The sequence below is a fragment of the Bos javanicus genome, chromosome 29 (genome assembly GCF_032452875.1).
Source record: "Bos javanicus breed banteng chromosome 29, ARS-OSU_banteng_1.0, whole genome shotgun sequence".
Lineage (NCBI taxonomy): Eukaryota > Metazoa > Chordata > Mammalia > Artiodactyla > Bovidae > Bos > Bos javanicus.
In genome coordinates this window covers 27,535,032-27,548,711 of record NC_083896.1, presented here as the reverse complement: position 1 = coordinate 27,548,711, position 13,680 = coordinate 27,535,032, and the positions used below count along the sequence as shown (strand labels likewise).

Sequence of the window (13,680 nt, the reverse complement as noted above, 5' to 3'; positions counted from 1 at the left end):
TAATCATAATACATAACATATCTTAGGAAAACCAAGTAACTGATATGTTATCATTATGTTGTTTCTACTCATCTACACTTTCTACTGTCTACTGTTTTTTTCAGGGCAAATTTGATATCCCTATTTTGCAGACTATAGATCAGATGGTTTAGCATGGGAACAATGATGGAATAAAACATAGAGGACACTTTCCCTTGGTCCATGGAGCTCACAGATGATGGCTGCAGGTATATGGATGCTACAGATACATAGAAGACAGTAACAGCTGAGATGTGGGAACTGCAGGTGCTGAAGGCTTTGGTCCTGCCCTCAGTGGAACAAATGTGGAGGATGCTGGAGATGATGAAGATATATGAGGCAAGAATAGCTGAGGCAGGAGTCAAGATGTTAAATAAACTGAAGAATGTAACCGATAATTCATTGACATAGACGCTGGAACAGGAGAGCTCCAAGACTGGGAAAAGATCACAGAAATAATGGTTAAACACATGGTTCTTACAGAAAAGGAGTCTCAACAAAAATCCTGTGTGGATTGTGGATTCAATTATTCTTAAATATAAACTCCCATTGTAAGGCAGAGGTAGAAGTGATAAGACAATGTGACATTCTAAAGCAAGGGTTTGCAGATGGCACCATGGCAGTCATATGCCATTACAGCCAACACGTGACACTCTGCAAAAGCAAAAATCAGGAAGAAATAGAGCTGAACCACACATTCAGGGTAAAAGATGATATTCTTCTCTATCACAAGGTTCATCAGAATTTTGGGGGTAATGATAGTGGAATGAGAGAGATCAATAAAGACAAGTTGATGAAGAAATAGTACATGGGGGTGTGCAGGTGAGAACTGAGCCCAAAGAATGTGATCATGCTCAGGTTCCCCACCATTATGACCCATAGATTCCTAAGAAGAAAAAGGAAAAGAGTCAGCTGGGGTTGTGACTGTTCTGTGAACCCAGCAAGGAGGAAATCAGTCACCTAGGAGTGATTTCCAGGGTCCATTATCCTCTCCAAGGTTTTAAGTTTAAAATGAGAAAATGAGTGTACATGTGTGAGCAGACATGGTCATGTGAGTGTATGTTATGAGGGGGAGGGACGGATTCTGTTCAGTTCACTTCAGTTCTGTTGCTCAGTCATGTCCAACTCTTTGTGACCCCATGAACCACAGTACGGCAGGCTTCCCTGTCCATCACCAACCCCCGGAGTTCACCCAAACTCATATCCATTGAGTCAGTGATGTCATCCAACCATTTCATCCTTTAGTTTTCCCTTCTCCTCATGCCCTCAATCTTTCCCAGCATCAGGGTCTTTTCCAACGAGTCAGCTTTTCACATCAGGTGGTCAAAGTACTGGAGTTTCATCTTCAACATCAGAACTTCCAATGTACATGAAGGACTAATCTCTTTTAGGATGGACTGGTTAGATCTCCTTGCAGTCCAAGGGAATCTCAAGAGTCTTCTCCAAAAACACAGTTCAAAAGCATCAGCTCTTTAGTGCTCAGCTTTCTTTGTAGTCCAACTCTCACATCCATATCTGACTACTGGAAAAACCACAGCCTTGACTAGATGGACCTTTGTGGACAAAGTAATATCTCTGTTTTTTAATAAGCTATCTAGGTTTGTCATAACTTTGCTTCCAAGGAGTAAGTGTCTTTTAATTTCATGGCTGCAGTCACCATCTGCAGTGATTTTGGAGCCCAGAAAAAATAAAGTCAGCCACTGTCCATTGTTTCCCCATCTATTTGCCATGAAGTGATGGAACCAGATACCGTGATCTTAGTTTTCTGAATGTTGAGCTTTAAGACAACTTTTTCACTTTCCTCTTTCACTTTCATCAAGAGGCTCTTTAGTTCTTCCTCACTTTCTGCCAGAAGGGTGGTGTCATCTGCATATCTGAGGTTATTGATATTTCTCCTGGCAATCTTGATTCCAGCTTGTGTTTCCTCCAGCCCAGCGTTTCTCATGATGTACACTGCATATAAGATAAATAAACGGGGTAACAATATACAGCCTTGACGTACTCCTTTTCCTATTTGGAACCAGTCTGTTGTTCCATGTCCACTTCTAACTGTTGCTTCCTGACCTGCATGTAAGTTTCTCAAGAGGCAGGTCAGGTGGTCTGGTATTCCCATCTCTTTCAGAATTATCCAAGTTTATTTTGATCCACACAGTCAAAGGCTTTAGCATAGTCTATAAAACAGAAATAGATGTTTTTCTGGAACTCTCTTGCTTTTTCGGTGCTCCAACAGATATTGGCAATTTGATCTCTGGCTCCTCTGCATTTTCTAACACGAACTTGAACATCTGGAAGTTCATGGTTCACGTATTGCTGGAGCCTGGCTTGGAGGATTTTGAGCATTACTGTACTAGAGTGTGAGATGAGTGCAATTGTGCAGTAGTTTGAGCATTCTTTGGCATTGCCTTTATTTGGGATTGGAATGAAAACTGACCTTTTCCAGTCCTGTGGCCACTGCTGAGTTTTCCAAATTCACTGACATACTGAGTGCAGCACTTCCACATAATCATCTTTTAGGATTTGAAGTAGCTCAACTGTAATTCCATCACCTCCATTAGCTTTCTTCGTAGTGATGCTTCCTATGGCCCACTTGACTTCATATTCCAGGATGTCTGGCTCTAGATGAGTGATCACACCATCATGATTATCTGGGTCATGAAGATTTTCTTTATACAGTTCTTCTATGTATTCTTGCCACCTCTTCTTAATATCTTCTGCTTCTGTTAGGTCCATACAACTTCTGTCCTTTATTGAGCCCATCTTTGCATGAAATGTTCCCTTGGTATCTCCAATTTTCTTGAAGAGATCTCTAGTCTTTCCCATTCTATCATTTTCCTCTATTTCTTTGCATTAATTACTGAGGAAAGCTTTCTCATCTCTTCTTGCTATTCTTTGGAACTCTGCATTCAGATGCTTATATCTTTCCTTTTCTCCTTTGCTTTTCACTTCTCTTCTTTTCACAGTTATTTTAAAGTCCTCCTCAGGCAGCCACTTTGCCTTTTTGCATTTCTTCTTCTTGGGATTGTCTTGATCCCTGTCTCCTGTACAATGTCACAAACCTCTGTCCATAGTTCATTTGGCACTCTGTCTATCAGATCTAGTCCATTAAATCTATTTCTCACTTCTACTGTATAATCATAAGGGATTTGATTTAGGTCATACTTGGAACGAAAGTTATGAGCAACCTAGACAGCATATTAAAAATCAGATATATTACTTTGCCAACAAAAGTCCATCTAGTCAAGGCTATGGTTTTTCCAGTGGTCATATATGGAAGTGAGAGTTGGACTGTGAAGAAAGCTGAGTGCCAAAGAATTGATGCTTTTGAACTGTGGTGTTGGAGAAGACTCCTGAGAGTCCCTTGAACTGCAAGGAGATCCAACCAGTCCATCCTAAAGGCGACCAGTTCTGGGTGTTCATTGGAAGGACTGATCCTAAAGCTGAAACTCCAGTACTTTGGCCACCTCATGCGAAGAGTTGACTCATTGAAAAAGACTCTGATGCTGGGAGGGATTGGGGGCAGGAGGAGAAGGGGACGACAGAGGATGAGATGGTTGAATGGCATCACCGACTTGATGCATATGAGTTTGGGTGAACTCCAGGAGTTGGTAATGGACAGGGAGGCCTGGCATACTGCGATTCATGGGGTCACAAAGAGTTGGACATGACTGAGCAACTGAACTGAACTGAACTGAATGGTCTAGTAGTTTTCTCCACTTTTTTCAATTTAAGTCTGAATTTGGCAATGAGGAGTTCATGGTCTGAGCCACAGTCAGCTCCCGGTCTTGTTTTTGCTGACTGTGTGGAGTTTCTCCATCTTGGTTGCAAAGAATATAATCAATCTGATTTCTGTGTTGACCATCTGGTGATGTCCATGTGTAGAGTCTTCTCTTGTGTTGCTGGAAGAGGGTGTTTGGTATGACCAGTGCATGCTTTTGGCAAAACTCTATTAGCCTTTGCCCTGCTTCATTCTGTACTCCAAGGCCAAATTTGCCTGCTACTCCAGGTGTTTCCTGACTTCCTACTTTTGCATTCCAGTCCCCTATAATGAAAAGAACATTTTTGGGGGGTGTTAGTTCTAGAAGGTCTTGTAGGTCTTCATAGAATCGTTCAGCTTCCTCAGCATTACTGGTCGGAACATAGACTCTGGATTACCATGATATTGAGTGGTTTGCCTTGGAAATGAACAGAAATCATTCTTTTGTTTTTGCTATGCATCCAAGTACTGCATTTCAGACTCTTTTGTTGACTATGATGGCTACTCCATTTCTTCTAAGGGATTCCTGCCCACAGTAGTAGATATAATGGTGGAGATCATTATTTGATCGCTCATCAGACAACATACATAAAGCAGAAATCTCTTGAGTCTCTCCTGCTTCTTGGAGACAAATGATGATTCTGGTTGAACCAGAGATGGACATACAAACTTCACAATACTTAGAATTCAAAGACTTCCTCACTTTTTAAGAGAAAACATCCATTTATGCGTTTTTAAAATCAGTCAGAATGAACATTGTTATTTTTATTTCTGAGGACCTTTTCTTTCCTCCCATATTCTAGATGTGTATGTTATTCATAGTCATATAAATTTGCAAAAGATTTAAGTAATAATGGTGTAAACTTTCTATAATTAATTAACAGAAGTTTCACTCCCCATGTGATATTGTGTTAATTACATGTACTCTCCAACACTCTAAAAAACCAAAAACACCAATGTGCATTTCATGTGAAAATTAAGTTAAATGATTCCCACAGGGAGCTTAGTGCAGTCACTGGATCTTTGTAAGAAATATTAATGTTTTTTCCACCTATTGAGTTTGTCTCTGTTATATCTTTCATTTGACCAATATTTTCATTTCTAAATCATGACCAGAATTTAAAATTATTGCTCCTTTCTACATATATTAGCACATATGGTAAAAATGGAAATTTTAATTATTTTATTTGCTATTAGCTTTCTAAATTATTAATATTATTTATCAATTGACAGTATTTTCCATGGTCTCTAAATAAAGTCAAGTCAATTTCTTTGTTATTTACAGATATATGTCATCTGACAATAAGCTTTTTTTTAATGTCCCAATAGCTGTCACATGATTTAATTATTTCACAAAAAAGCATGGTGCACTGTCATTCTTGACTCATCAGATTCCTTTAGATTTTTTCTCTCTATCCCCTTTATCTTGTGAACTAACAGTCAATAAACTTCAATTAAGGACTTAAATAATGGAAGCTCCAGTTAATAAGACCATTTTCTATGTGTCCAGAAATGCATTTTTTATCTGGTAAAAATTTTGCCTGACAATGCCAGAACACGGGTTCAATTTCTGGTTGGGAATACTCCCAGGAGATGGAAATGCCAACCCACTTCAGTATTCTTGCCTGGGAAATCCCAAGGACAGAAGAGCCTGGCAGGCTACAGTCCACGGAATTACAAAGAGTCGGACACAACTGAGCAACTAGACAACAACCACATGTTACATATAATGCATACCTAAATCTGTATTAATTATTGTTTTTTATGGTTATTCTTCTGTACTAGGTAGTGTTTGGGATCATGCCTCACATACAGAAATTATCAATAAATATGATATTTTAATAAAATTATTGAAAGAAGTTTAGTGAGGAGTTAACATAGACTCCCTGGAGAAGGAAGTGGCAACCCACTCCAGTATTCTTGCCTGGAGAATCCCATGGACAGAGGAGTCTGGCAGGCTACAGTCCATGGGGTCACAAGAGTCAGACATGACCAAGTGACTAAACCACCACCATACCACACAAGTGAACAAGGCTCTCACAATGCCTGAGCTGAAGTGACTAAATAAAGAAATGTTGGCCATAATTTTATCCAGTGGAGACAGGTATGATAAGGGAAACTTTATTGCTCAGGGAGTGTGACTATTAGACTGAAGACAGATAGAGACAGAAAAATAACTACCCACATCTGTCAGTGAACCTGGGGGCTGGGGGACAGGGGTTGCTGTTGTAGAAGACCTAAAATTTTTAAATTCAAGACTGGGATAAATCCTCCTCCCCACACTTTCTCTGGTGGCTCAGTTGATAAAGAATCGACCTGCAATGCAGGAGACTCAGTTTCAGTCCCTGGGTGAGGAAGTTCCCCTGGATAAGGAAATGGCAACCCACTCCAGTATTCTTGCCTAGGAAATCCCATGGACAGAGGAATCTGGCATGCTGCAGCCCATGGGTCACAAAGAGTTGGACATGACTTAGTGACTAACCACTACCACCACCACCTCCTCCCCAAAACTTCAAAGGTAAGTGTGTCTCCCTCAAACTCTGAAGGTAAAAATTATTCTGATGGTGGTGGTGGGTAGTTCTGAGTACTAACCTTGCAGGATTTCTTGGTGCTGAGGGTCATAGTCTAAAAGTCTCTGTTTTTGTGATTTTGAATCACTGGTCCTGACCTCTGTTGGAGCTGATGATCCTTAGCAAAGATGGTTGATATTAACGGTGATTTTATACTCTAGGTGTTGATGCCAAGAATCTCATGTGGAACAATTAATGATTCTTACTTCCCTTTGGAAACATCCCACAAGTATCAACTATTGGGAAAATAAACAATTAGAATTTCTGTCTTTTCTCCATTGGATCTCAAGTGATTAATATGGTCCCATGGATGTGGTTCATTGCTCTTGTTAGATTATACATTGCAAGCAAGGATGTGATAGATTTTTCACAGCTCCAGTGAATTTCATGTCAAATCAATTGAAAGTTCAACATTTCAGGAAATTACAAAGACATACATTAAAAGAGTTTTCTAATGTGATTTTCCACAATGAGAATAATAGATAATCAGAGAACAATGTTCACATGTGAGCTTTAAAAGCTTCTGTTTTCATTTCCTCTGCTAACTGTATTTAGCTGTCATGATACACCCATAAAAAAAAATATATTTTTAATATTTTAACTTGTGGACTGAATGAAAGCATCTGTTAGATTAGTGCCATAATCGAGTCCTAACAAATCTATCAAGGAAAAATAATGACCTAATTTCCTCTAATATTATAAGAAGTATGTTGAGAAACAATACAGAAATACATGTGTTATTGAGATTATTTTAATTCTATATAAATTCTGAATTGTATTTGCTAGGAAATAAAAATTGTATTTAATGTTTTTAAATGTTATATCATTTTGAGGAAAAAATACTATGAAATTTGTTAATAAAATTTACTTTTTTCAGCTTTGAGATATAATTGACATATAACATTGTACAAGCTTCAGTTCAGTTCAGTTCAGTTGCTCAGTCACGTCCAACTCTGCGATTCCATGAATAGCAGCATGCCAGGCCTCCCTGTCCATCACCAACTCCCGGAGTTTACTCACTATATACAATTGATTTAATACAGTTTAATATTGCAAATTGGTTTCCACTATGGCTTTAGCTAACACCTCCATCATGTCACACAGTTACCATTTCCTTTTTATGGTAAAAACATTTAAGATTTACTTTCTTAGAAACATATGAAATAGACTTCCCTGGCAGTCCAGTGGTTAAGACTCTGCACTTCCACTTCAGGGGTCTCAGGTTCAATCCCTAGTTAGGGTACTAAGATCCACATGGCATGTGGTAAAAAAAAAAAAAAAGAATTGAATTAAAAAAAAGAAACATCTAATACAATATTATTAACCTCAGTCATTATTCTGTATATTAGATCCCCAGAGCTATTTATCTTACAACTGAAAATGTGTACTCTTTGACTTGCATCTCCTTATACCCTACTTGACCATCTGGTAGAAACCATTCTACTTTCAGTTTCTATGAGTTCATATTTGTCAGATTCACATATAACTGATACTATACAGTATTTGTCTTTGTTTAACTTATTTCACTTAACCTAATGTCTCTGGGTCATTCCATGTTGTCCAAAATGACAGGATTGATTTCTTTCTCATGGCTCAAAAATATTCCATTGTGTATATATCCCACATGCCTTAGGCTGTTTCTGTATATTGGCTAATCAAATTTTGAAAGGCTTTAAGTTATTGTTGGGTATCAGATTTTAATCTGATTTTTAAGGTGTTTTTTTTTTTTTTTTTTGCAAATTGCTACAAAAAAAGAGTAAAATCTAGAATAGAATAATCCATAAACACATAGAAAACTGTTGCTCATCAATAATTATCAGATCTAAGGACAATAAATATGGTACAATGTAACACAAAGCAAGTGTTCTCAACATTCTGATAACTTTGATAGAATATCCACAAGCATTCTTTAATGATAAGGAGTACCATAAAAGACATCATTATATAATATGTATGATGAGCCAGAAATGTGTTTGATAATCGTGTGGAGTGGTCAGAAATGAATGGAGAATTAAAAACTTGCATTTGTTCTTCAAAGGTGTTTATAACTGAAAGGTGTGCAAAACTGGAAAGGGAGAATGGAATCAAGAAGCTATGTCAGGACCAAAAAGCAGCAAGAATGAAGTGACAGGAATAAACCACATTGTTGAGATGTTGCAGAAAATATCCCACTCAGTGGGACAAATAGCTTTCGGGAAAACACTAATAGTTATGAAATATTAATATATTTTACATGTTATGTATATCATTTTAATCACATTTCACATTATTATTATTTTGGATACAGAGCCAAATTCAAATATTAACTCTAGAGAGAACAATACACAGCTGTCTAGGGCTAAATTCAAATACTGAAAAGAGTGGAAGACACTGTTAGTTATTCCCAATTCTCCCTTTCTTCCTCAATAATAAATGCCCTGATTCATAGTTGGGTAGGTAGCTATATAGATACCATGGTTTTTCTTAGCCCCACTTATTGCCACCTTGGACCATATGACTGGGTCGCCAAAAGGGAAATAGGAGGAGGTGATGTCTGTCACTTCCAGGCAGTTGTCTTCAAGTTAGGGGACATTCTCTCTCCTTCCCTATCTTTAGTTCTGATGGCTGAGGGGTAGAGATGAAGGATGAATCTGGAACTACTCTCTGAGACCAAAAAGTGGGTGGAAGCTAGATGTTGTAGCAGAGTCACAATTGAAAAGCAGCTTATGTCCCCAGTAAGCCACTGAACCTGTCCTGATTCACATTCAGACTTACAGACCACGGTATGCGTGTACTTCTGTATGTATGATGCACAGTCACACCTAATTGTGACTAAAACAGAATATAAGTAATTTTCTGATATCCACTCCTGTGACATATTGAAAATTCTAATTGTACATGAGGAACTGTATATTTTTTAGAAATTAATATATATTTATATGAGAATTAATGAAAGACAAACTCTGTATGAGATTGTTCCAAGCTGATCATCAGTTCAGTTCAGTCGCTCAGTCGTGTCTGACTCTTTGCGACCCCATGAATCACAGCACGTCAGGCCTCCCTGTCCATCACCAACTCCAGGAGTTCACTCAAGCTCATGTCCGTAGAGTCAGTGATGCCATCCAGCAATTTCATCCTCTGTTGTCCCCTTCTCCTCCTGCCCCCAATCCCTCCCAGCATCAGAGTCTTTTCCAATTCTTTGCATGAGGTGGCCAAAGTATTGAGTTTGAGCTTCAGCATCAGTCCTTCCAAAGAACACCAAGGACTAATCTCCTTTAGAATGGACTGGTTGGATCTCCTTGCAGTCCAAGGGACTCTCAAGAGTCTTATCCAACACCATAATTAAAAAGCATCAATTCTTCGGCACTCAGCTTTCTTCACATTCCAACTCACACATCCATACATGACCACTGGAAAAATCATAGCCTTGACTAGACGGACCTTTGTTGGCAAAGTAATGTCTCTGTTTTTTAATATGTTATCTAGGTTGGTCATAGCTTTCCTTCCAAGGAGTAATAAGTGAAAGTCGCTCAGTTATGTCTGACTCTTTGAGACCCCATGAACTTTACAGTTCATAGCATTCTCCAGGCCAGAATACTGGAGTGAGTAGCCTTTCCCTTCTCCAAAGGGTCTTCCCAACCCAGGGATTGAACCCAGGTCTCCCACATTGCAGGCAGATTCTTTACCAGCTGAGCTACAAGGGAAGCCCTCCAAGGAGTAAGTGTCTTTTAATTTCATGGCTGCAATCACCATCTGCAGTGATTTTGGAGCCCCCAAAAATAAAGTCTATCACTGCTTCCACTGTTTCCCCATCTATTTCCCATGAAGTGATGGGATCAGATGCCATGATCTTCATTTTCTGAATGTTGAGCTTTAAGCCAACTTTTTCACTATCCTCTTTGACTTTCATCAAGAGGCTCTTTAGCCCCTCTTCACTTTCTGCCATAAGGGTGGTGTCATCTGCATATCTGAGGTTATTGATATTTCTCCCAGGAATCTTGATTCCAGCTTATGCTTCCTCCAGCCCAGCGTTTCTCATAATGTACTCTGCATAGAAGTTAAATGAGCAGGGTGACAATATACAGCCTTGACGTATTCCTTTTCCTGTTTGGAACCAGTCTGTTGTCCCATGTCCAGTTCTAACTGTTGTTTCCTGACCTGCATATAGGTTTCTCAAGAAGCAGGTCAGGTGGTCTAGTATTCCCATCGCTTTCAGAATTTTCCACAATTTATTGTGATCCATACAATCAAAGGCTTTGCCATAGTCAATAAAGCAGAAATAGATGTTTTTCTGGAACTCTCTTGCTTTTCCCACAATCCAGCAGATGTTGGCAATTTGATCTCTGGTTCCTCTCCCTTTTCTAAAACCAGACTGAATATCTGGAAGTTCACAATTTATGTATTGCTGAAGCCTGGCTTGGAGAATTTTGAGTATTACTTTACTAGCATGTGAGATGATTGCAATTGTGTGGTAGTTTGAGCATTCTTTGGCATTGCCTTTCTTTGGGATTGGAATGAAAACTGACCTTTTCGAGTCCTGTGGCTACTGCTGAGTTTTCCAAATTTTGGCGATTAATCAGAAAATATTTTTTCAATTTTAAACTTTGTGAGTGAACTATCTATATGGTTGTAATAATAAAAGAATGTCACTTCTAAATCTAAGATTCTATAATATGAATGGCAAAAAAAATAAGATTTTTTTAGAGACAAGAGAAAATGGGTACAGGATTGTCAGGGAAATGGAGATGGTAGAATTATCTCAGAACAGTGGAGTAAGGAATCCTGCATAAAGATATAAGTCAAAATACACATAATTCTTATCATTCATCTGCTGATGGACATCTAGGTTGCTTCCATGTCCTGGCTATTATAAACAGTGCTGTGATGAACATTGGGGTACACGTCTCTTTCAGTTCTGGTTTCCTCAGTGTGTATTATATATGGAATTTATAAAAATGGTAATGACAACCCTGTATGTGAGACAGCAAAAGAGACACAAATGTATAGAACAGTCTTTTGGACTCTGTGGGAGAGGTAGGGGGGGATGATTTGGGAGAATGGCATTAAAACATGAATAATATCATATAAGAAATGAGTCGCCAGTGCAGGTTCGATGCAGGATACAGGAAGCTTGGGGCTGGTGCACTGGGATGACCCAGAGGGATGGTATGGGGAGGGAGGTGGGCGGGGGGTTCAGGATGGGGAACACGTGTATACCCGTGGTGGATGCATGTTGATGTATGGCAAAACCAATACAATATTGTAAAGTAAAAAAAAAAATAATAAAAATAAAATAAAATAAAAAATGCACATAATTCTTCAGGGCTGTTTATTACTGTCAATCTCTTCCACAATAGTGTGGAACATATGTGTGTCCCATGACATAAGAATTATGTCTTATCACCCATCATATGCTTTTGTACCTCCTAATACATTTATGTGTACAAACTAAGAATTAAAGATTGAATTTTATATATTGCAAATGGTTAAACATTGTTTACTTTAAAGACCATATTTTGGAGATATTTGTCTTATTAGTAAATAGCACCAGGGACACAAGATATTGAGAAGGTCAAAGGATACAGATAAAATGGATTTATTCCTTGAATTAAGATAAATAAATCTTGGGATTTCCCTGGCAGTCCAGTGTTTAGGAGTCAGCAGTTTCACTGCAGTAGACCCAGGTTTAGTTCTTCACTGGGGGAACTAAGATCTTGCAAGTCACACAGTGCAGCCAAAAAATAAAAAATTTAATCTTAAAACAATAATTTTAAAAGATGAATAAGTCTTGACTAAAAGAGCTCCATGTTCCATACATGAAATAATCCACATGAAGGCCTTTGGATATTGTTTAATGTTTAGATGCAATACAGAACTTCATGGACATGTCGACCCTGGCACATTCTCAAACAGCGCTGCTCTCCATATCATACCACTATGAGTCCAGTCCTCTCCCTGCCACTTTCATCCCACATAATCAAGTATTAATAGAAGCAATGATCTCATTATTTGTGGACATACATTCCTGGGTCTGGACTGTTTCCTTACCAAACTTTCTCAAGAAATTATAAATTTTTGCCAAGGTAAAATATTCATTTTCGCAGTAAACTTTTTTTTTCAAGGATTTTATTGAAGGCAATTTTGACATCTTTATTCCTCAGGCTGTAGATTAGGGCATTCAGCATGGGCACAATAATGGTGTAAAACACAGAGGACACTTTCCCGTGATCCATGGAGCTGACTGATGATGGCTGCAGGTACATGAAAGCTGCAGATCCATAGAAAATAGCAACAGCTGAGATGTGGGAACTGCATGTGCTGAAGGCTTTGGGCCTGCCCTCCTTGGAGTGGATTTGGAGGATGCTGGAGATGATGAAGATGTAGGAGCTGAGGATGGTCAGGATTGGGATGAAGATATTAAATGCACTGAAACACAAAACAACCACCTCATTGATGTAAGTACTGGAACAGGAGAGCTCCAGTAGAGGAAAAAGATCACAGAGGTAATGGTTGATCACATTAGCCTTGCAGAAAAGCACTCTTAGCATGCAGCCTGTGTGAGCTGTGGCACCAGTTAAGCCCATGATATAAACCCCGACTACCATGCAAGAACAGAGCTGATAAGACATGGTGACATTGTAAAGCAAGGGGTTACAGATGGCAACATAGTGATCATATGCCATTACAGCCAACATATGACATTCTGATATAACAAAAACAAGGAAGAAGAAGAGTTGAGTCACACATGCTGGGTAGGAGATAGCATTCCTCTCTGTCACAAAGTTCACCAGCATTTGGGGTAATGACAGTGGACTGACAGAGGTCAATGAAGGACAAGCTGCTGAGGAAATAGTACATGGGGGTGTGCAGGCAAGAACTGAGCCCAGTCAGTGTGATCGTGACCAGGTTTCCCACCACCGTGACCACATAGATTCCTAGGAAGAGGAGGAAAAGGGGCAGCTGGAGTCCTGGATGCTCTGTTAGCCCAGCAAGGATGAACTCAGTCACTGAGGAGTTATTTCCTGCTGCCATTTTCCTCTGGGAATTTTATGGAAGAAACGAAGAATTGAAGTGGATATTTATTGTCTTATAACACAATGATGTGTAATATAAAAACCAAGACTTTTCAAGCAGATAGCTCCAGTTATCTGTCTGTTCCTGATCTACGTTAGTGGTCAAAGTGCATCTCAGTAACATATGATGTGTAAATAATGAATATAAGATAGAATGTTCCTTTGTTTGTTCTATACTATCAAAGCAAAGCACTCTCCCATTAGGTATCCATATTGTCCAGTCCCTAGACAGCCAAAGAAATTTTCTGTTAACTTTATTATAAGAAATTTCCATGATTTGCTTTTA

General features: G+C 38.8%; 1 protein-coding gene and 1 pseudogene across 1 annotated transcript; both read right to left on the bottom strand.

Moving 5' to 3' along the window:
- Positions 1 to 68: 68 nt before the first annotated feature.
- LOC133240961 (putative olfactory receptor 8G3) lies at positions 69 to 1,017 on the bottom strand (annotated as a pseudogene).
- Positions 1,018 to 12,112: 11,095 nt separating this feature from the next.
- Positions 12,113 to 13,353, bottom strand: LOC133241146 (olfactory receptor 8G50-like). The gene is given in 2 exon segments (XM_061406268.1): positions 12,113 to 13,116; positions 13,118 to 13,353. Coding segments are annotated over 2 exon segments (939 nt in total). The 3' UTR covers positions 12,113 to 12,413.
- Between the last annotated feature and the right edge of the window lie 327 nt (positions 13,354 to 13,680).